Genomic DNA, 21300 nt, shown 5'->3' with positions numbered 1-21300 from the left:
AGGAGAGAGAGAGAGAGAAAGAAAGAAAGGAGGGACGGAGGGAGGAAGGAACGAACGAGCGAACGTTACAGGGAAGTCAAGCACTGAGCCTGAGTCAGCACCTGGACAGCCGGCTGAGCTCTGTGACCACGAGATGTGGGCCACTAGCTGAGGACCCTTTTGCATAATGCTCTCCTGTTCATGGGACACTTGCTCACTGCCTTCTGATCCCATAGAAAGCAGAGGGCCAGGCTGTGGCCCCATCACTCACTGTCCTGGAAACACAGTGGGGCATCACGACCTGAGTCATTAGCTCCCCGCTCAGGACCAGCACGCTTCCCTCTAACAAACTCACGTCACAAGGCTGTCATGGAAATGTACCTGCGAAATATAGGGACATTGTATGTGGTTTGGAACAGAAGGAACTAGATCCTTGAATTTGGGGCTGGCCAGCAAATTCCGGGTGTGCGACCAGGTACTATATCTACCAGGTACTAGAAATAGCAACTGCCACGTCATTAGGCACATTTGGTGTTCACTACCACGGTTTCTCACCCAAAGCAGCAGATTCTGGGTTGGGTTTGGGCTTGCTCTTCGCTCTTAGAAAAGGGGCCTCTGAAGATCACTCCTTTTCAGTGGAAATCATCAGCCTGACCCACAAAAGGGGCAAGTGATTTTGAGCTTGAGTGTCCTGTACTGCTGTCTTTGCAAGTTAAGGATTAGCCTCAACCCCCCCACCCCGCGTCTTTCAGGCGTTTTCTGAGTACAGGGGGAGGCCAAGGCTGTCTCCAGGGCTCCCCTGCACCCCACTCATCACTCCTGTCACCAAGCCTCTGCAGGTATTCCAGAAAAATCTAGTTTATTGTCTTGCTTGGTCAGATAAGTGGAAATTCAGTTGCCGTTTGAGTTGAAAGGACAGGCTTTGCCTTGTGGAAGCTTCCCAGAGGGAATTCTGAAGGGCAGAGCAGCAACAGGTCCACTTTTACGTGGACCCATCTTCTCTCCCATGACCCTTTCTTTCACCCTCATGACCCCCCGCCCCTCCCCCCAAATCTCAAGTCTCTGGCTGTAGAAGAATAAGGGATTCAACAGTAAGTTTGTTGTTTACATAGTAAACAAAACTCTCTACCTGAATGGACTTTCTCTGAGTTGATGGTTATCTCAGTTGTCTTTCTTAGAACAGCCTCTTCAGTTGAACCTGGGATGAAAAAAAAACAAAAAACGCTTCTCAGAATGATTAGCATTTGCATCATCCAGTCCAACTTCCTCTCTCCTCCCTCTCTCCCTCTCCCTGTCTCTTTCTCTCTCTCTCTCTCTCTCTCTCTCTCTCTCTCTCTCTCTCACACACACACACACACACACACACACACACGCACACCCTTCCTCTTTCCTGTCAAGGACATTCCCAGAGGTCAGTGCCACCCCCGTGTCTCAGACTTCATTGTTTGCCTCTGCAGGGACTTTTCCCACTTTACCTAGAAAAGAACTAACCAGAACCTCAGCACTTGTGGTCAGCCTGCTTCCGGCTGTGGCTGCAGCCTGTCTGTGTGCTGTGACAGAAGCAGCTCGCTGTGCCGGGAACTGCGCTGGCTGGAGTGCAGCGGCAGACGGTGCCTAATGACATCGGCATGCAGGTGCCAGCCGCGCTGAGCGTCAGCCCCACAGCGACGGGGGCGGCTGACAGAAGCCCGGTGAACCCAGGAGCCACCCCAGCGCCACCCTCCCGACCACACACACACACACACCCCCCAGGATGAATCCGCGGATAAACAAAATGTCTCAGTTGAACATGACTTTCTCAGAAATGCAGTAGAGGCCAAGACAGGGAGACACTGTGATCTCCAATGAACACTAAGGCAAATTCTACAAACTTGTGTAGACCCCTGAGTCCAAGTGGCTGGGCAGCCATGGGCGACCGATGTCCGTGAATTATTTAGCCTGAGACAAGCCTGGCATTTTGTGTGCGTCTGAGCTAAACAGAAAGAACGTGGCTGCGGTGTCCTCTCTGCTCCTAACTTGTCCTTGGGGGGGGGTCACACAGGGTCACTTGGAGACTCGGACTCGTCCACGGGGTCCTGTGGGTGGGGAACCTCCGACCGCCCGGAACTGACGGTGCAGGGCACAGAACCACGTGGAAACAGGACGGCTTGGCTGGAATTGCTAATTAATTTTCACTGCAGGTGCTCCTTGGGAATCTGCGATTGGACTTAACAGCCCCGATGACACCCAGCATGTCAGGTCTGGGGATCCACCTCCCTCAGCAGAGGGGGCAGCAGGTGCCCTGTGGCGCGCTGGACTTCCCTGCGGTTGAGCTGTTTGTATGGTTTGGGTTTAGTGGGGTCCCCCCCTCAGCTCTTCATTGTTAGGTGTTCTGGTCGGAGGACAGCCGCAGGGAGAACCTGTGTGGCCGTCCTCGTCCAAGGTCAAGGGCCTCTGCCTCTGCACTGAAGGAATGAAGGGTGACGGCTTATCCCTAGGATCAGGCACAGGGCCCAGAGTGGCCTGTGGCAAGCATGACATTTCTTTAATATCGTAGGTTTTATCTTTAAAATTTGATTCCCTTTCATGTTCTGCCCCAGGGCATCTTCTGAGTTTAATATAAAAGCATTGTCACCCATTTATCATTGACTACAATGGACATTCTAAAAAGCAGCGCTGTTTCCATCTACGCCTTTAGGCACCCCTTGGGCAGGGGTGCGGAGCCCCGTGTTTGGAAGCACAGGTGAGACCGGCAGGGTCTGGACGCCTCTTCTTAGCCACTGGGGCAAGGGGCGTGGTACCACCGGCCACCTTCATGCGTGCAGCCCATCACTCGTCCACGAGACCCTGGAGGAGGGCTGCGGGGCTCCACAGAGCAGAGCTGGGCCCTAGGGCCGCGTCCCTGCACCAAAGCCCTGGGGGCAGGGACCTTGTCCTTCTCATCCTTAGAGCTTCAGCACTCGGCCCTGTGCCAAGCACAAAAATCAAGAGTGTTTAGTAAACGGTCACACGGAGCCTGTGTTTTGCGTTGGCTCTAAGACCTTTCTGAAGTCCCTGCTTCGGAGTCCACGGGTCACCTGTGCCATTAAAGAAAGCGGGGGTCTGCCACAGACAAGCCCTCATTTCCATCGGTCGTCATTTGGTCACTCGCTCTTAGAATAAGGAAAAGACGTTGTGTGCAGGCGCTCGGTTAGTCTTCTGTGTTCTTTGGAGACCTCATTAATGTGGACCCTGTTTGGAAACCTGTGTTTTCTATTTTTAACGAGCTTTTGCCAAGCAAATGAACATATGAAAGATTTAAGGCGAGATTCAGATGAATTCTGTAGCCATTTTAGGCGGCTTAGCATTCATTTGCATGTCAGTGATAATTCAGCTGCAGATGAGCTCTAGCTGCTGCCTAGGGCCTCTCCCCCATCCAGGCAGGTGGAGCCTTCACAGCTCACTTCTTGCCCTCTCTTTCCCTCTGCCGAGCCCCTGGCCAGGGCCTCTCCATCCTGAACCCCCATTACTCTGTCTCTCTCCTACGCCAGCCCCTCCCACATAGCACCCACATTCTGCAGGCTGAGCTGCCTCTACCCGGCTACCCTCGTCTTCAACCAGACTTATCTCTCTGAGCCAGTCCTGTCCACTGAGAATGGCCTCATTCTCGCCCCGAGTTTGGCCAAGCGCTAACCTTCCTTCAGGCCCGTTCCTTTTGGAAAGAGGATTCCAGCCCCCCTGAGTCACTGGGGTCAGTTCTCACCTTGACCCTCCTCTGTACACTTGACGGAGTCCAGCCTGCTTCGTTCCATTCTTTCTTTCTTGTTTTGCATGTGGAGGTCTGTTCTCCTTAACCATATTGCAAGTGCTTAGATGGCTGGAAGCCTCTGGTACTTAGCTTTCAGGGCCCTTTCCACCTTAGAGAGTCCAGCAGGCAGTGACCGTGGGCGTGGCTCTGTGTGCCCTCTGCACCATGCATGTAAGTTATTGCTCCTGCAGTATTGTCGAATGTGTTCTAGTTTTTAAAATATTTTCTGCCAAGACAGCTAATAGTGTTTATACTTTTGATTTGAATCTAAAGAACTATCAAATATCTCCCCCAAAATACACTCAATAGTGGTAAACACCAGGTCATTTTCAGGAGCCCCTCTGAAACGCAGGAGTTTGTTCTGTTCCCCCACCCCCTCCCGAGGACAAGTTGCCTTCCCTTTCAGGGCTCAGTTTTCTGCACTGCAGACACGTGGTGGGATCGGCCATCCCTATACGGCCTCCTGGCGTGACACCCATCACATCCCTGGCCGTGGTGTCCGTATGCCCTTCATGAGCCTGAGTCTCAGTGACAGTGGGGTGTCCTTCCTTTTCAGCGTCTGCCCTGGGTGTCGACAAACAGCAGCAGTGTCTGTGGACACCCAGGCCTCTGGCAGCTGGGCCGGCCTTCAGCTCTGGGCTCATGGCGTGGTCAGCCCGGCCCACACCCTCTCCTGCCCTCGCCAGCCCCTGCCCCCTTTCTGAGCCATTAGGCTCATCCCCCTGGAGTTGCACAGACCTGGAACTTGGGATAGTTCCTCGGTGGGCAGGCGTGTCTGTGTGTGAGGATCGACGCAGAAGCTCAGCTGCCTCTCAGTGCTAGTAGCTCGCTCCAGTGTTTTCAGATGTCTGCTCTCCCTCCATGCTGTAAACACACAGCAAAAAACCAATTACGGACCTGGCAACACTTCAGATGTTTAGACTGGTCATCTGCGAGATGGGAGACTTTACCCAGTGGGCTTTTGCCCATTGCTCTGTGGTGGGAAATTGATGAAGATGAATACAGGCTACCATTACGTCACGTGTGAATGAATCGTTCCTCCCGGGAACGATCGGGAAGGGAGACAGAGTCCTTTCTCTCCCCCGCAGTCACGCTCAGCAACCGAGGTTTACCGGTTAAGCATTTGTCATCAGGGCCCAGGCAGGAAACGGTTCATTGATTGTCCCTCGCTCGCACAAACACTGATGGAGTGTGCACGCTGTTCTCGTCGCCACGCTGAGGCGGCTTCCTGCGCTGATGGTGCTGACGGGCCAGTGAGCGCCCACCGACTGGGTGCCCCAGGTGCCTTTGCGCACGTGGCATAGATGTGACACCGTGTTGCCAATGTGGTTCGTCGTCTTCATCACATTTTCAGCCAGTTCTTGTTTGGCTTCTAACTGCTAGATTGCCTTAGGTCAAGACACGATCTAACTGTTTCGCTTGCTTTGTGATATTTAGACGTGTCTCATGTGATTTTGATTTTAAGGCTGTTGATGCCGTCTCGTGTTGACGACAGGTTGGCACACACTGGCCTGTGGGCCAAACCTGGCCTGCCACCAGCGTTCATAAAGAAAGTTTGATGGGAACGCAGCCACAGCCCTCCGTCCGTGTACTGTCTGGGGCTGTTTTCGGGCGATAATAGCAGAGGCACTGTGACAAACCGTATGGTCCAGAAAGCCGAAGATACTATCAGAAAATATTTACACACAGAAACATTCTGACCCCTCATGGACGCCCAGCAACAGTAACACGTTTTGTACGTGTGTATTGGCGGGGTGGGGGGTGGGCAGGATTTGTGTTAGAACGTGTATTAGAATTTATCCTAATTGATGAGATCGAATGGTCCCAGGGAGCAGTGACCCCCGGTACATGTGGAATGAGTCCGTTTCTCTCCCTTGTCTCGTGCTGATTCAGCTTTTCTTACTGTCCCCCCGCCTCTCTATGCAGAGGAGGAAGGCGTATGTGGGCATCAGGACGTGAGGTGGGAGGAGGTCTTGTCCCACTACTTGTTAACCAGTTGTGAGAACGATGTTTGCAGGCCCAGGCTGCAGCTGTCAGAAGACAAGGATGGAGACAGGCGTGGGGGGGGTGGGAGCTGACTGGGCCTTTCTCCTCCCGACTGATGGCACCGTCCACCCACTGCTTCAGGCTGGAAGGAGAAGGAAACAGGAGAGAGGGGTTTCCATAACCTCACAAAGACGCAAACTGAACAAGGAGCCCAAGTCCCCGTTTTCCGCCTCTTCACAATCCCCTACCAAGCGAACACACACACCCATATCCAGTAAATCCAGAACATTCAGGATCTTAAAATTCATTTCACTTCCAGAATGTTTGCAAATGATTTTCCAAGTATAGTGCTTTTAAAAATACAGGCACAGTATGAGGTGTACAGAGTCATCAGATTCAGAGACAGCAAATGGAAGGCGGGGGCTGAGGGACAGAGTTATTGTTTCATGGAGGTGGAGTTTCTTCAGTTGGGGAAGAGGAAAAGTTCTGGAGATGGACGGCAGTGATGGCTGCCCAACAGTATGAATGCACTAATGCCACTGAAGTACACACCGAAAAAGGATTAAAATGAGAAATTTGTCATATGTATCTTACCACAATTTTTTTAAATTAGTTTCAGGTGTACAAAACAATGTACTAGTTAGACATTTGCACCCCTCCCCCAATCTCCTACCCCTCCGACATCGTATACAGCTGTAACAGTTTTACTGACTATTCCCTGTGCTGTCCTCCACGTCCCGTGACTATGTATATATTAAATTATACTTGACAGTCAATATTAGTCAGCTTCAGCTGCAGGTGTACACCGCAGTGATCAGGCACCCACACCGTCCATGAGGTGGGCTCCCTAATAAGACAAGTGCCCGTCTGACACCCTACAAAATCTTTACAACATTATTGATTATGTTCCCCAAACTCTCTTTTGTATCCCTGTGGCCATCTTGTGGCTCCCAATTTGTGCTTTCTAATCCCCTCACCTCCTCCCTCATCCCCACCCGCCTCCCATCTAGCAACCCTCAGTTTTTCCTCTATGTCTCTGAGACTGTTTCTGATTACTGTGCTCATTTATTCTGGTCTTTAGATTCCCACAATTTTAAAACCCCAAACTCATTAGCCATGTACTTTGCTAAGATCAGACTCTCAGTGGCAGTATTCATATTTGCAGATTAGAAATCTTGTTTGGAAAGCTACCTTTCCCCTATAGTTTTAAAATGACTTCTTCTAAGAATTAAGAGAGCTCAATTGCATTCAATTCAAAAGATATTTACTAAATGGCTAAAAAAGACACAGTACATTAGTTCTGCAAGAAACAGAGGCAGACCGTGAAAGACGGCACAAAGACAGAATGATGTGGTAAGACCGCCTTTGTCGTCCCTACTCCTAAAAGTGACCCCCACTTTGTTATTTCCACTCTGGCTTCCAGGAAAGAAACCTGGACTGGTTCCCCAGGATGAGGGCCATGTCCCTGGTCAGCAGCGACTCCGAGGGTGAGCAGAACGAGCTGAGGAGCCTGCAGGAGAAGCTCGAGTCCACCATGAAGCTCGTCACCAACCTCTCCGGCCAGCTGTCTGAGTTAAAGGACCAGGTAAAGAAGCGGTCCCACCTGCCTGCACACGCGTATACCACACAGACATACATAGGTACCACACACACACACCCCATACACGCTCAGTGTGATGAGGGAAACATCAGTAGTGCTCATGTTAAAATGCTGACGTTTCTGTCACCTGGACAGAAAAGGGACCAGGCAACAGAGAACGAACCCACTTGGTGACCCCCTCCCCGCCCCCCATTTTCCCTCCACGGCCCTTTCACAGGATGAGCCCATGACACTGCTTTCCATGCTGCTAAGGGCAAGGTTTTAATATGAAAAACAAAACCAGAAAATGGGAAAATACAGACTGTTTTGACAAAACACTACAAAAAACGCAGGTGGGACGCTGTACTCGGGTTACTTTCCTCACTGACGGAAGGTGAAAAGCTGTTTCGGGTTTGCTTCCTAGCCCTCAAATCTACCAACTCTTCACACAAGATGTTTAAGTTCAGCCTCCGGGGTTAAACCACAGTCGTGGAGAAGCTCCTTTTGGTTCATTCCTTGGCCACATCCCTGTCGAGTGGCTGCCGCAGCCCAGCCATTGTGCCAGGTGCTGAGGATAAAAGAGCGAGGGGTGTAGACGTGGCCCTGCCCTCACAGAGCACACGGTCTGCAGAAGCCCAGCCAGCAGCCTGGCCGACAGAAACGCTGTGCCCAAGGGCTGCGGGGGGCAGATGGGGACCGTCCTGTGCACCGCTCCCCCTCTGGCTGCCTTCTAATGAACAGGCAGTCACCAGGCGGTTGTCCAGTGACCAGTGACGGGAGGCGGCTGTGTCCCAGGGACATGCGCGCTGGTGGTGCACAGCTGCCTGGGCAACCTGGGCTGGTCGGCATTCTGCATGGGCTCTGCAGGCCTTCTGCAGTAGCCGGGGTAAAGGAGGGAGCTGACGGAGGAGCTAGCAGGAAGACTCGTAGGTGGAGGAGGGCACCCAGGGCAGCAGCTGCCATCTCGCCTTGGTGAGGACACTCAGGTACACTCCGCAGGCTCCCAGCGAATGGATGCAGCCCCCAGTGACGTGCCAGGGCAGGAACCCCCACCCTCCCATCAGGTGTGATATGTTGCATGGCACGTGTCTTTATTTTCACGTGTTCTGTCACTGTACCATAGATGCCTGACTTTTTAAAATTCTTAATGCGTGTTTTTCAGAAGAGCCGTAAAGTTTCAGAAGTTACAACCTGCACTTAAAACACTGGGGCGGAAAACTCACAGCCATTTTACACACAGCCGAGCATAGTGGAGAGTTGGCATTTTTAAAATGCAAGGTAGAATCGTTCTTATGCCCAAGTGTTGGCTTAAACAAAGTATGTAAAACTTGACTGCATATGGACTAAGGTTCATTAAATGACAGTAAAACCAGTATGGTTTAAACCAGTATGGTTTCAGCCCTTTGTACATTTTTGTTTTAAAGTTGGCAGTTGGAACCACTCTTCAGAAAAACCTTTCCCCTGTGAGTGAGTTTGAAATTGAACCATTTTTTCTTGGAAAATATTCTAAGCTAAAAAGAAATATGAGACCAGTTATATATATTTTAAAGTGCCTTCATCAGGACTGAGCTGCTTAGGTTTTAGAGTGCCCAGAATTATGGGGAAATTTCACCATAGCTGCATTTATTGGGGAAAATTTGCTTCTCTCAAAAGGAATTAGTCAACATTTCCTTTTGATTATGTAACAAATCTTTAATGCATTTATTGAGAATTAACTTACTGAAAAGATTTAGATTTTATTAAATTTGGTGTTTGACAATCACGAAGATTTCTTAAATTGTTCTGCGTAAGAAGCCACGCACATTACCAGAGCTGCTGGGGCCCAAATGGTCGTTGGGAGAACGCCTGCCCTCCGAAGGGAAAAAATTTTGAATTAAAAAATAAAAACCCCGCGAATGATTAACGAGCAAGGAACGCTGATAGATTTTTTTTTAAGCAGCTATGAAAGAATACCATTCACTGATAAAGTGCTGGAAAATACAAAAATTGCTTCATCGCTTGGATATGTTTTCAGACTTTCTGGTCCAAAATCCAGCATCATGGAACGATAACAGCTTAAGTGTGGGAGTCTTTGGTTTTAGTCTTTACTGTTATTGACCTCTTTGGTGGTTGTTTTTTTATAAACCAACTTGAGGAGAAAACGTTCTTATGGAGGATATTAGTAAAAACCTGGTCCATGCTGTTACTTTTTCTGTTATTGCGGAGAACAGCTGATTCACTTGCTTCCTAAGTGTTACCTGACAATGCCTGTCGTCTTGAAGTTTCCCTCCCGAGAGATTCTGAACACTAGATGTGGTTCTCTTACATTCTTATTCCAAGGATGAGAACCCATGTAAGAACCTAACATATATATATATATATATATATATATATATATATATATATATATATATATATATATATATATATATGTTTGCATGTTTTCTTCATAATGCAAAAGAGCAAATACTGAGAGAAGGGTTCATTTTTTGAAAATGTGACTGGCTTCCCATGGGACCGTGACCCTTACTTGTCAGGAGTACAAGGAGTGCTTCAAAATTCAGATGCTATTCGCATGTTACAGCGTGTGGCATTTTTCGTGCCACAAGGTTATCTGGTTCACAATAAGTGCCGGAGGAAAGAATTACAAAAGATGAGAAGAGCTGGCCAGAGCTGGAAATGGAACGTTTAGCAAACCTTCCTTAATGTCTGTGTTCCTGACACGTCACTGGGACCGAGGGGACATCTGCCCCCTGCGTCCCATAATTGGCCTGTGACAGGGGGAGACAGTAGGAAAGGCTCCGACTGGGGCACGAGCGGAGCTTCATGGAGCACAGCCAAGTCTGTAGTTCTCTGTGAGGTTTGGAGGGTCCGAGGAGTCGAGCGTCGACAGTCTTACAAGCAGGTGATTTCCGAGCTGGCAGAGAAATGCAGTGGAGGCTTCCCAGGAAAGGAACCCACGTGAGCAAAGGCATGGGAGCACAGGGCATGCTCGGGGAACGGCACCGTGTTCTGGGTCGTCCAGCTCGTTCTCTGAACCACCTATTGGCCAGGTGCAGCCCAGGTACTGAGGTTACAAAGATGAAGAGAATCTATTCTCTTTCTTCACGGGACTACCAGTCTAGAGTGGGAGACAAAAAAGCGAACAGATACATTACAGTTCAGTGTGGTATGTAACGGCCTTATGAAAAGATTGCTCAGGGATGAAGAAAAGGGAGCAATTCGTTTAACCTCATCTCAGGGAGAGGTCTCCACAGAAACGCTCAGAGGTGGTAATGCCGGAGCTGGGTCTCCAAGTTTGAGAAAGCGTTTGCCAGGTGAAGTAGGAACAGAACTCTAAGGATGCGAACAAGATCCGAAGTTACATGAAATCAGTCTGATTAATTGCACTCAGCAGCTGCTTCGGTTTGAGTTCTCGGTATTTTCGGCTCCTCCTATGATATCGTGGACTATAAAAATTCAATCTGATTACTAGTTTCCTGGCTGTTGGGAATCTGAGTGACCACAACCTTACCGCGGCACCAAAGCAGTTTTTCCGAGTGTTTCGATCTGTTCTAAAGCAGATGGGGCACTGGAGAGCTGTGGAGCCTTCCTTCCTGTGCCAGCCTGTGATGGTCGGGGTCAGTCCTGGCACACTGGTTTGCTTATTTACACTGGGCACTGAGTGTTTCCATGAAAGACCTTTCAGGGGTTTGGCTGCAATAGTCTCTGCTTCTCGTTTGGACTGAGTCAAAAAAGGGCAGGCTGCACTCAAGCTAGTCTGTGTTTAGATAGGGACGAAAAAGAGCTCTGCTTCAAAAGTCCGTCGTCAGCTCAATGGGAGTGAGGGTTTTAAACGTATCTACTACAAATGGGACATTTCACCCCATTCAGAACAGATTTTTCAGTATTAGAATTTTGAATGTAGTTAGTTACCTTAGAACTGAATCGGATGGATATTTTGTCTAGTCAGTTTTGTTTCAGGCAGCCAGAGAATACTACGTGAGGATATGCTAAGGATAGACTTTGGTCATTCTATTTGTTTTGATGTAGGTGATATAACAGATAATCGTGCTGCCTCAAGTAAGATTGTGTGTGTGTGTGCACGCACCTGTGTATAGGTAGGTAGAATTGAGCTAAGAAAGCCAGAAATTGTGCGTATTTGCGCTAATGGGCCAGGGAAACCTAACTGGCCAACAGTGTTGATCTTGCTTTCTCACGGGCCAGTTTAGTCCTTAGGGGTTTTGTTTTTGTTATTGTTCCCTTACAATTGTAAATGGATGATGCCCACTGGCAAGAGGGCCAAATACGTTAGCAGTTGTCCTATCCCTCTCACTTAATAGTCACTTAAATAATAGCCAGTCTGTCAAAAAGGGCACGATTGATCAAAACAGAATTTAGACAAACTGGTGTGCCTACTACGTGCTCAGCTGCATACGGTCTTCATCAAGATGTTATGTCATTTGAGACAAATCACATGTTTACCGAAAATACTTTTTTAAAAGTGTCCAAGTATATGATGAAAACATATCCACAATGACGGTGACCTATTTTGGAGAAAATCAGTGAAGAGCTGTCTAGAGCATGTGTATTCCCAGGCCAGCTACAGTGCCTCAGGACATGTGAGAAATGCAAAATCGGGAGTCTACCTGAGGCCCTTTGATCTGAGTGTAAACAAACCTTCTGGGGGAGGTAATTCCGGTGCACACAAACATTTAAGAACCACTGTTCTAGCAAAAAATAAAAGAAACTTAGGTGTGTATTAGGTACTTGAAATTACCAGGACTGTGACTGCCCGAGCTGAGAATTTGGCCCTCACTCCAGTAGGGAGCTTTCAGGTTGATGAGGGAGGGCGGGTGGGGGGGTCATGACCTTAGGAAGATGAAGCCAGAAAATCAGAGCAGGCCCACCACTGAGGCAGGGACAGGTAGAGGCGGGAAGGGAGGGGCCGTCAGCTGGAGACACATTTGCTACAAGAGGATATGGTTTTAGAGGCGTTTAAGGGAATGATTGAATAACCAACAGATTAAAAAGTCAAGAAATGCTGATTTAACAACCGGACATGAAGATATGCATACATAAAAATCTCAAATACAGTAGTTAATTTATAGACAAATTAAGGAACAAGCTGGAATGGCCAACTTTGATGGTTGGGAGATCTCAGCAGCTCTACGAGGAAGCTTTGAACACAGTGTCTTCAATAGGGGCTAAGCCCTCCAAGCCCCCTAAATCCATCAGAATGCTTGAGATTTAAGTTTTATTGGACTCTCTCTCCAGGTTACCTGCCAAGGGCATAGTTGGGGGGGGGGGAGAGGCAGGGGGGCGATCTGAGCTAAGTATCTGAAGTATCAGGCAGTAAGATGAATGAATTACTGACTACCTTACGCGGGCACACCTCGGAGACACTGCTTGGGTTTCAGACCACCCCAGTGACGCGAATGTCGCAGTAAAGCGAGTCGTAATCCTTTTGCTGATGGAGGGTCTTGTTTCAGTTTGTAAAAAGCGCGACATCTGTGAAGTGCAGTAAAGCGAGGTGTGCCTGTAGTCTCACTGTGGGTTTATTCCACGTATCCCATTCTCCTTCCTCAGCTGAATCTGAAGTGTTCTGTCGTGTGCAATCCTTCTTTCAAGATTTGTTGCTCATGTAAGGAAGCTTTAGAAGCTAGCTGGAATATCCTAAATCAATTCTTTATAAAAAAAGCTTTATTGAAAGCTACCTTTTGGAAATACTGACTCCATGTAAATCATCTAAATTTCAACAGAAGGCATTTCACAGGAGTCTGAAAATAGTATTTTGATTTGAAAGGAAAATGCTGTTTTAAATAAGGAAAAATAACCACTTTAAAGTTGAACTTAGGAGAGTTATTCTTGTTTTGTGTTCACGCAGGATATTTTGTACTAAAACCTAGTCCAAGTTAGAAATGATTTTTAAGCACCGACCATGTGACAGACCCGTAATGAGCAATTCACAGACATCCTCTCAATTCTCCACCACGAGAGGAATGACCATGCTAATTGTATAAATGGAGAAACACACTGAAAAGTTAAATAACGTAAAACCATAAGAAAATGGGTCGGTCTGATTCCAAAACCCACTCCACCCTAATACCTCTCTGATTTTAGGAAACTGCAGATCTGGGAGCAGGACCTTACGTCACTTGTAGACAATTTTATGTAATGTGTGTTTCGTAGAAGCCTTTTTATCTTAACTGACTCAAATGCCCAGCGTCCAATCCAGGGCTAGGCCCAGCTGGGTTGAGAACATGTAAACGTGGACAATGAACGATGCCCCCAAACACCCAGAACAGAGCTCGACATCCTCCACTGAGACCTGATTTCGTCCGGCAGCCACATGACAGGCCCAACCTCTGGTCCTAGGTTTTGACAGAACTGACCCACCTGAGGCCTGGGCCTCCCTGCCCTGAGCGGTATTGCCTCGGGGTGTGTGGTGGCCCCAGTGACTGTGTACTTGGAGCTGGGAGAGGTGTGAGGACGGGGCGCCCCGTCTTCCTAGAGGTGCTGCCTTCTGCTCTTCTCGGGAACCCGAAGGCCTCGTCCCTCAGACGCGGGGCCCCACTCACTGCCGCTCTTGGTAGTTGCTGAGCTGTTACTGCCGTGCAAACCACCATTTTCCAGTGAGTCTGTGTCACTTGGAAACGGATCTGGGAAACACGCAAGAAGCCTGCGCTTTTGCAGTTTTTTGTTTCTTTCTGAAACAAGGAACAGGTGACACTTCTGAATGTCGCGTTGCATGACTAGGTCACAGAATTCCCCGTTCTGCCGAGAAAGATGTTCTTTTTGAAGTTCTGTGTGTGTTTGATGTAGTGTCAGGACACTGTTTGTAGAAAGTGGGTTTCAGTACAAACCATAACCACAGAGGTAAATCTATAGTTCAGGATATGATCTGACGCACAGGAAGTGTCTGGGGCTAATGATGAAACTTTTTAACTTTCCAGATGACAGAACAAAGGAAGCAGAAGCAGAGAATCGGGCTTCTAGGACACCCCCCGCACATGAATGTGAACCCGCAGCAGCCCGCATGAGCAAGTGAAACCAAGCGTCGCATTTCCCTTTTTAATGATTATTAGTGTGGGGACGCTGATGGGCTCTGACTCACCCCCAAGGCTGCAGTTATGCTCAGTACATTTGTAAATACTCAGTTTTCTACTGTATGTATATGATTGCTACTCTACAGGTCTAGATATATGTATTGTAATTAGAATTGTTGGCATGATGAAATTTCATCTGTGCCAAAAATATTCAATGCTTTTTTTGGAAGGACTGAAGAAAGCACCTGATTTGCACTTGAACCAGATTATAGATTTAAAACTACATGACATGTATTTTGTATTTAAAACTAGAATAGCCAGTATTTATGTTTTTTATAAAACTGTGCAATACGGATTATGCAATCACAATAAATTTATAACTCCTGGGTGTCCTAAGGGACTGCACATCTTTGAAGCTGGTGTGAAAAATGTTATAAATGGTTACATATCAAATGCTGCTGCTGCCGAAATCATACTAATAGTGAGCTCGGGCCCCTGGGCCTCTGTGCCCCGTCATTACCCTGTGCTGATACTGTTGTGCTCGTGGCACGTGGCACTCATGCCTCTGTCTCGTCGTGACGAAGCTCCAATCCTACGAACTGTCCAGTCAGCATTCGTTTTAAGAAAAGCAACTTTAGTTTCAAAGATACTTTTAAGCTTCTGAATTGATCATTTAAACTATTTCTTTAAATAAGAGCTACGTTAGAGGCGCAGACTTTAGCTTGTGAAGTTAATGAAGCTTTTAAAGGGGACTTTTTATGCAGCGTTTCGGGTACATGCATACTGCTGGCCAATCAGTGTCATCTCCTTAGCTGAATTCTGGTGTCGCATTATGAAGAAATGAATCACTGACGGTCTCTAGACTAGCGAGGCCAAACAGGAGAGCTGAATGTTTTCTTCATCTGAACAACATGCTACAGTAGCTAATACGCAGTAATGTGTAATCCAGAGAAGCTGAAATGTGGCTACCCCGTCAGAACTCAGAGTTGAACACTGACGTTATTCTTGTGAAAGAGCCATGTCTTGGTTTTGTTTCTTTGTCACGTGATTTCTTTCGTTGATGGATGAAAAGTGTGAAAGGAAACCTTTATGTCTGTTGCTTTGTTTTGTACATGGATCTCATTTTATGAGAGACTGCAAAAAAAGTTTTAAAATGTATTGAAAGCAGAGTTCCAAAAGGAGTAACGTTTGTAAATGCATATATAAAATACATATTTAATAAATGATGCAGAACAATATACAGGACCGTCTGGTGGCTTTTGTTTGGACGTTCCTCTGTGTGCTAACAGCTACTCCCATGTATATTTTTTTTAGGGCCAATCTAAAGTGCTGCTGCTTTGTTACTAGATGAATTCAGAAAATGCCTACCTGGCCGATGAGAACTGTGAGAACAGCCTGAACACACGGGGCATGTCTGATGCAGTGTCCTGCATTTCTCCGGACCAGCGATGGCGGTGGGCGCCCAGCCCCACGTGGTGAGGGGGAGGGCTCTGCCGAGGCCCTTGGGCTTTGCTCTGGCGCTTTCACTTCCAGTTGTTTTGGTTCGTGACCAGTGTTCAGTGAGGGTCCTTCTGCAAGACCATCCTGACGCTTTACAAAGCTAATGCTTCCACCCAAAGGTCACAACACTTGTTCCCTCCTCAAAGCAACCTCGTCGGGGTGGCTTTTAGCCCCGGTTTTCCCCAGGCCTTGGTACATAACCAATGCTGAGAACTGGGATGGGATTCAATTCCAGCTACGTGACATTTCCTAACCAGTGCTTTTACTTTATAAATTTGACAACATACGAACACGGAAAGAATGTCCCAGCCCATGCGGCGTCCGTCTCCTCACAGCTCCTCCCCGATCAGGCAGGCCCAGGACAGACCAACGCGCAGCCATGCGGCCGTGTGCCAGCACCTCCTCACCGCTCAGCCCGCAGGGACCTGCCCGTCCTCTGCGTCTCTGATTCCCATGCTGCCCAACTCGACGTGCCAGGTGTGGGGTTTGTCTCCCAGCTCCCATCCAGCTCACTGGGAAGGTCTGCATTGACATGTTCAGGTTGCAGCTTTTACAGGTTTGTCATGTTGCACTTGAATCCTGTCACTTCAGATATAAATCTTCCTTCAATTCACTACCTTCAGCAGAAAATAAATGGAATGGCTGCAGCTCACCTGACCTGACATGCGGTAGACGCCAGCCTGGGAGTTTGGGTGTGAACACAAAGCTAGGATACTTGAAACATAAACGTCCCGTGGCCTTTGCTGTGTACCTGTGAGTTTACCTTGCTACACACATGGCCTATTCAACACCTGTAGTTCAAGGGCTGAGGCCCAACCCCCTTCAGAGTGACCTGCACATGAAGAATTAGTGTTACCAGGCTGAGCAATGGACGTGGCAGCATAGTGCTAACGTGCAAAAGCGTCTTTTGGACTTTGATGATTTAATTTTAAAAGTCTGCTCTAGCATGAGTTCAACTTTCAAGATCTGCCAGTTTCCTTAACTAAATCACTCGTTAAATCAAAGGGTTTGGGACCTTGCATTCCACTTTTCCAACAGTTATAATATCTTACTCTCTTCTACTTCTGTCCCTAAAATTATGTAGTGATAAACCTATTTTCCCCCAAATAAAGCTTCCACTCTTGGTTTGCTGGGTCCCAAAACCTTCAATGATATTCTGTCCTGTACAGTTTTTCTTAACACTGAATCTGTCTCCACTCCCCACCACACACACAAAATACAACTTACTTCATTCTTTAAAACTTTGATTCAACTTACTTGGTTTGCTTCCAAGTTCATGTCCTTATTCATTGTTATTCATTTGCCAATTTTTATTTGGTTGTTCCTTCTGAAATTGGATTGCTTGATTTTGCTCCTGTAAAGACCACTCTTGCACTCTGTGCAAGAGTGCAAACATAAATCATAAAGCAAGCAGACTATCCGTTGAAGCAACTCAGTCTTTGCAGCAGCAAACAAGGTTTTCCTTATGTGCTAGTGGAAAATAAGCTTGTCACAGTGAACTAAGGAATTAACTCATTAAAAACTCACTTCTAGATCTCTGGATCCTCCTAGTGAGAAACAGCCAGAAGTTTCTGAAACAGGCAGACCTCAGAGAGATGGTGGGTTCGGTTCCAGGCCAACACAGGGAAGCGTGTTGTGATCTTTCTGCTGGGGGTGGGCCTTGCCTTCAGTCTGAAAAAGGCAACACCTGTGAAGCACAAGAAAGGGCAGCTGGACGAGACAAGGTGTGCCTGGGGTTACTCTAAGGCTAATCGTGAAACCACTGGCAGGTCTGACTTCGGGGCTGCAGACTTCGGGGATTCAACAATGTTAACTACAAAAGGGGCATAACTGCACACTTAGAGACGTAGAGTTGGGTTTTGCTAAAATAATGTTCTTAATAGATCTTAGAAAACGAAACATGTGCCTGAAAGAAGGCTTAAATTATATATGGCAATGAAACTCATCTTTACATAGAACAATAACAAGAGACCCCTGCTGAAGGCTCTGAGACTGTGCTCTGTCTACCAGCCATTCAGCACGAGTGAAACTCATTTTCAAGAAGAGAAGTGGAGTCTTACAGAGGTCAAGTAACCCGCCCAAGGACTCAGCCCCAGAACAAAGCTCTCCTGACTGGGCCAAATACCGAGAGAGCTCTGCCTGCTTGCAATCTCCCTTCCAGAAAAGGGCCATAGTGTCTTCTCAGTAATCAGTTTCCCATCCCAGTTCTCTTTACAGACAGTTCTTATGCAGAATTGTAGTCTGTCCTATGATACACATTGCTTTGCTTTGCTTTTCAAATCTCATAAGAGGATCTACAAATCAGCAAGTACTGGATATGAATACTTGGTCAAGACCAGAAACTCTGTCGCAAAGATAAGCAGCTCCTAAAATCTCTCTCCTTTCCAACAGCAAGTCTCCTAGAAACAGCACTTCTTTAACTGCCCTTTGCAAAAGGAGAGCCTGTCTCTCAATCCAGGAGGCTTGTCCAGGGAGAATATTCAGTGAGGAGGGGCATTTATCCTGCCACAGACTCTTCTTCATGATTCTGATCATTTGTTAACAATCGACTAGGATGTTGGAAAACCCCCATAAAGATTTCGATTTTACAGAAAGTACCCAAAATTCCACCAGTTTTGCATCACAAAGTAGTTGTTAAAGTTTTGAGTAAAATACCGTGTGTGGTTTCTGTGGGTGGTTGCAGCGCAGAAGGACGCGTCGGCCCCTGCATTATCTGCAGGGAGAGCTGTGACGGCGATTACAAACGAAGACAATTGTGATCGTCCTCAAACACTTCTTCTGGGCACTGGGAGCCACACTGATCAAGTCCCGCAACCAGGAGCTCATTCAGAAGCACAACTACACTTCACATCTGCACCCCAAAACCTGCCAAGAGGAAGAAAATGAAAAGGCAGGCCTGGGGCTGGTTTTCACCTGGGGCTGCCTCAGATACCTCACAGGGACTATGGACTCGCCCGCTGCTCCTGTTGTAAACTCCGGGGGCAAAGCGAATCTCTAGCTTACTGGGTACTACATTTAAAACAGAAAATGACAGAGGGAGAAGCTTCCAATACTGAAAATGCTTTAAGGTCATGACAAACAGTGTGAAAGAGAATCCTAACACCTCGATGAGAAACGGCACCATCCACCCCGCCTGGAAAGAAAAAAAAGAAAGCTCAAAACCACTACAGAGTAAGAACGCAGAGTTTGAGAAAACCCCTAAGGTGAATTCTGAACAACAAGAGAGTCCCACAACACAAAAAATGCGTACTGTGTGCAAGAACCTTGAATGGAAAGAGTTCGCCAGCATTTCTGTACTCACCTCGCAAAAGATGGCGGGGCCCATAGGGCGCAGCTTCAGACCATCCAGGAATGGAACCTGCTCACTCTGGAATGTAAGCAGCTTATTTAGTGCTTTTTTCACATACGTGTCACCTTCAGCATCTCCTGGAAAAGAGCTCTGGAAGAAAAACAATGAAGGTGTGGTAAGAAATGGGGACCTGGAGACGGAACCACGAAAGGCTCAGGTGCTAAGTAGCAGTTTCCTTCAGAGCCCAGGTGGCAGCCTGCACCTTGAAGTGGATCCATCTTCATACCAGCTCTGCCACTTCAGCGCCATGCCCCTGGGCGAGTTCTTTAACCAGTCATTACACCCCAACCCCCATCTAAAGAGGGGACATACTACCACCTCTTCTGGCCAGATGGAGCATGAAGGCAGACAGTACACGTCGCGTTTAGTACGGACCCCATCCACGTTCCTCCCCATTCCTCTGCAAATGACCGTTTCCTTTCTGCCACACCTACCCACGGTCTCAGCTACTGACTGTGACCAAAGCTTCTTTCTCTTCCTGCTGCATGGGCTGGATGTTGTTACCAGGGGGTCCTATGTCCCACATCTTAATACGGCACATTTGGGCCACACTGAGTCATTTGTTTCAATTACAGCTCTAAGATCCAAATTGTTTTACCTCTCAGTTTGAACTGAATTCATGAAGAAAACTATCCTACAGCTCATGACTTCCAGATAATTGTTCGCACATTTGTGATTGGTGTTGAATTCAAATGTGACATCTTTGTAAAAAAATCTTTACGGAAAGGTGTTTTACCTTAGGGATTATAATGTATTTCTTTGGTTCCTGATGTGCTTTCATGTAAACGTCCCAACACTGAAGCAGACATTGTCCTAAATTGTACACTCTCTCATTTCACACCCACATGCAAATTTGAGACCATATCTCACACAGCTGCCCAGGACTCTCCTTAGTAATTTCAAGGGCCTTAAGGACGGTGCTTACGACCAGCTTCCTAGTGAGTCCTTGGCACTCTTTTGCCCTAAATCCTGACTGCAACCCACTGCTCATCATCTTCTCCCTCTAATCCACTTCGTCCCTGGTGTAGACACAGCCTGCATACTCTCTGTCGCCAAAGCACATTCTTGTTGGGAAGAGCAGGTCTTTACTGGAGGAAGATTATAACCCATAGGAAACGATTTAAGATTAAGAATCAGACATCAGAGCTCCCTGCCCCCATCCTTCTCTGCCACTGGCGTGGCAATTTTTCATCCCTAGCCTAATGCTAGGGCCCCCTCCCTCACCCCTGCCCAAACAAAAGCACAATAAAAAGTTTTCATCCAGCTTCAAGTGAAAACTAAAAATTATTGTGTCTTGATTATGCAGAGCAATTTTAGCCCCCGGGCCCCAACAACTCCCATCTAGGTTAACCCTTTGCTTTGACCAAATAAAGAAAAGGACTATAATTCAGCTGTCCTTAGCTTCCCAACAAAGAGCAACCAGCTTTTACAATAACACTTTTTTTCCTTCCAGATTCATCCTTGTCTTATGGAAGAAAAAGTGAACTTAGGAAGGTGAAGTGCTTTGGCCAAACCAGAACAGCAGACTGAGGTTCAAAGGCAGACCACCTGACCATCTGTCAGGTACATTCTGCTACAGCCCCTGCCTCCCTGCCCAGGTGCAATCCCGCTGATAAGGTGCTAGGGCCTCCACCTCCCCCCGCCCACCTGTTTGGGGCAGACCTGCAAATGCCAGATTAAGTCCTAAGAGACTAGAGGGGAAGTCAGGCCTAGGGGTGAGGGCTCCACCCCCTTCGTGCCCGTGAGACTAGAGCGGGAAAGAAAGATTCTTTGCAAAGCTTCATTTAATCTGCTTGAGGGTTTTGGAGCCAAGGCCAGTTAGGAGACTTTCACTGAGGAAGAAATACCCAGCAGTGGCTCCAAAGGAGTTCCTCCACACAAAACAAATCATCAGGCAGTCCCTACTCCTTTTGATGCTAATTAACCATTTAATCCTATAACGACCCATTAACCATAATACCTCTGGCTCAGTCTTCTTGATTCACAACTGAAAACCATCCTCCATTGCTCCCTCTAACAAGGGACCCCAATCTCTCTCTCCCCTCTTCGGTTCTCGTAACAGATAAAGCTGTTGTCTCTGTGAATGTGTAGATTCAGCCCTGCACGCCCATCCTTACTCTCCACCCCACCCCGT

At 47.6% G+C, this 21300-nt stretch overlaps 1 protein-coding gene across 7 annotated transcripts in view; it reads left to right on the top strand.

The window, feature by feature from the left end:
* The window catches only part of ITPR1 (inositol 1,4,5-trisphosphate receptor type 1), a 295575-nt gene extending 280015 nt beyond the window's left edge, over positions 1–15560 (top strand). For 6 of the 7 annotated variants that reach the window (XM_081071376.1, XM_081071373.1, XM_081071375.1 and 3 more), the window contains 2 exons: positions 7155–7316; positions 14225–15555. In XM_081071376.1, the coding sequence (XP_080927502.1) occupies positions 7155–7316; positions 14225–14311 (249 nt within the window). In that variant the 3' untranslated portion in view covers positions 14312–15555. Of the gene's footprint in view, positions 1–7154; positions 7317–14224 lie in introns of all 7 variants that reach the window. The other variant, XM_081071377.1, reaches the window with a different exon arrangement.
* The last annotated feature ends 5740 nt before the right edge of the window (positions 15561–21300 follow it).

This window comes from Rhinolophus hipposideros (genome assembly GCF_964194185.1).
Source record: "Rhinolophus hipposideros genome assembly, chromosome: 14".
NCBI lineage: Eukaryota > Metazoa > Chordata > Mammalia > Chiroptera > Rhinolophidae > Rhinolophus > Rhinolophus hipposideros.
The sequence above is the reverse complement of the archived record's forward strand: the minus strand, read 5'-3'. Positions and strand labels throughout refer to the sequence as shown.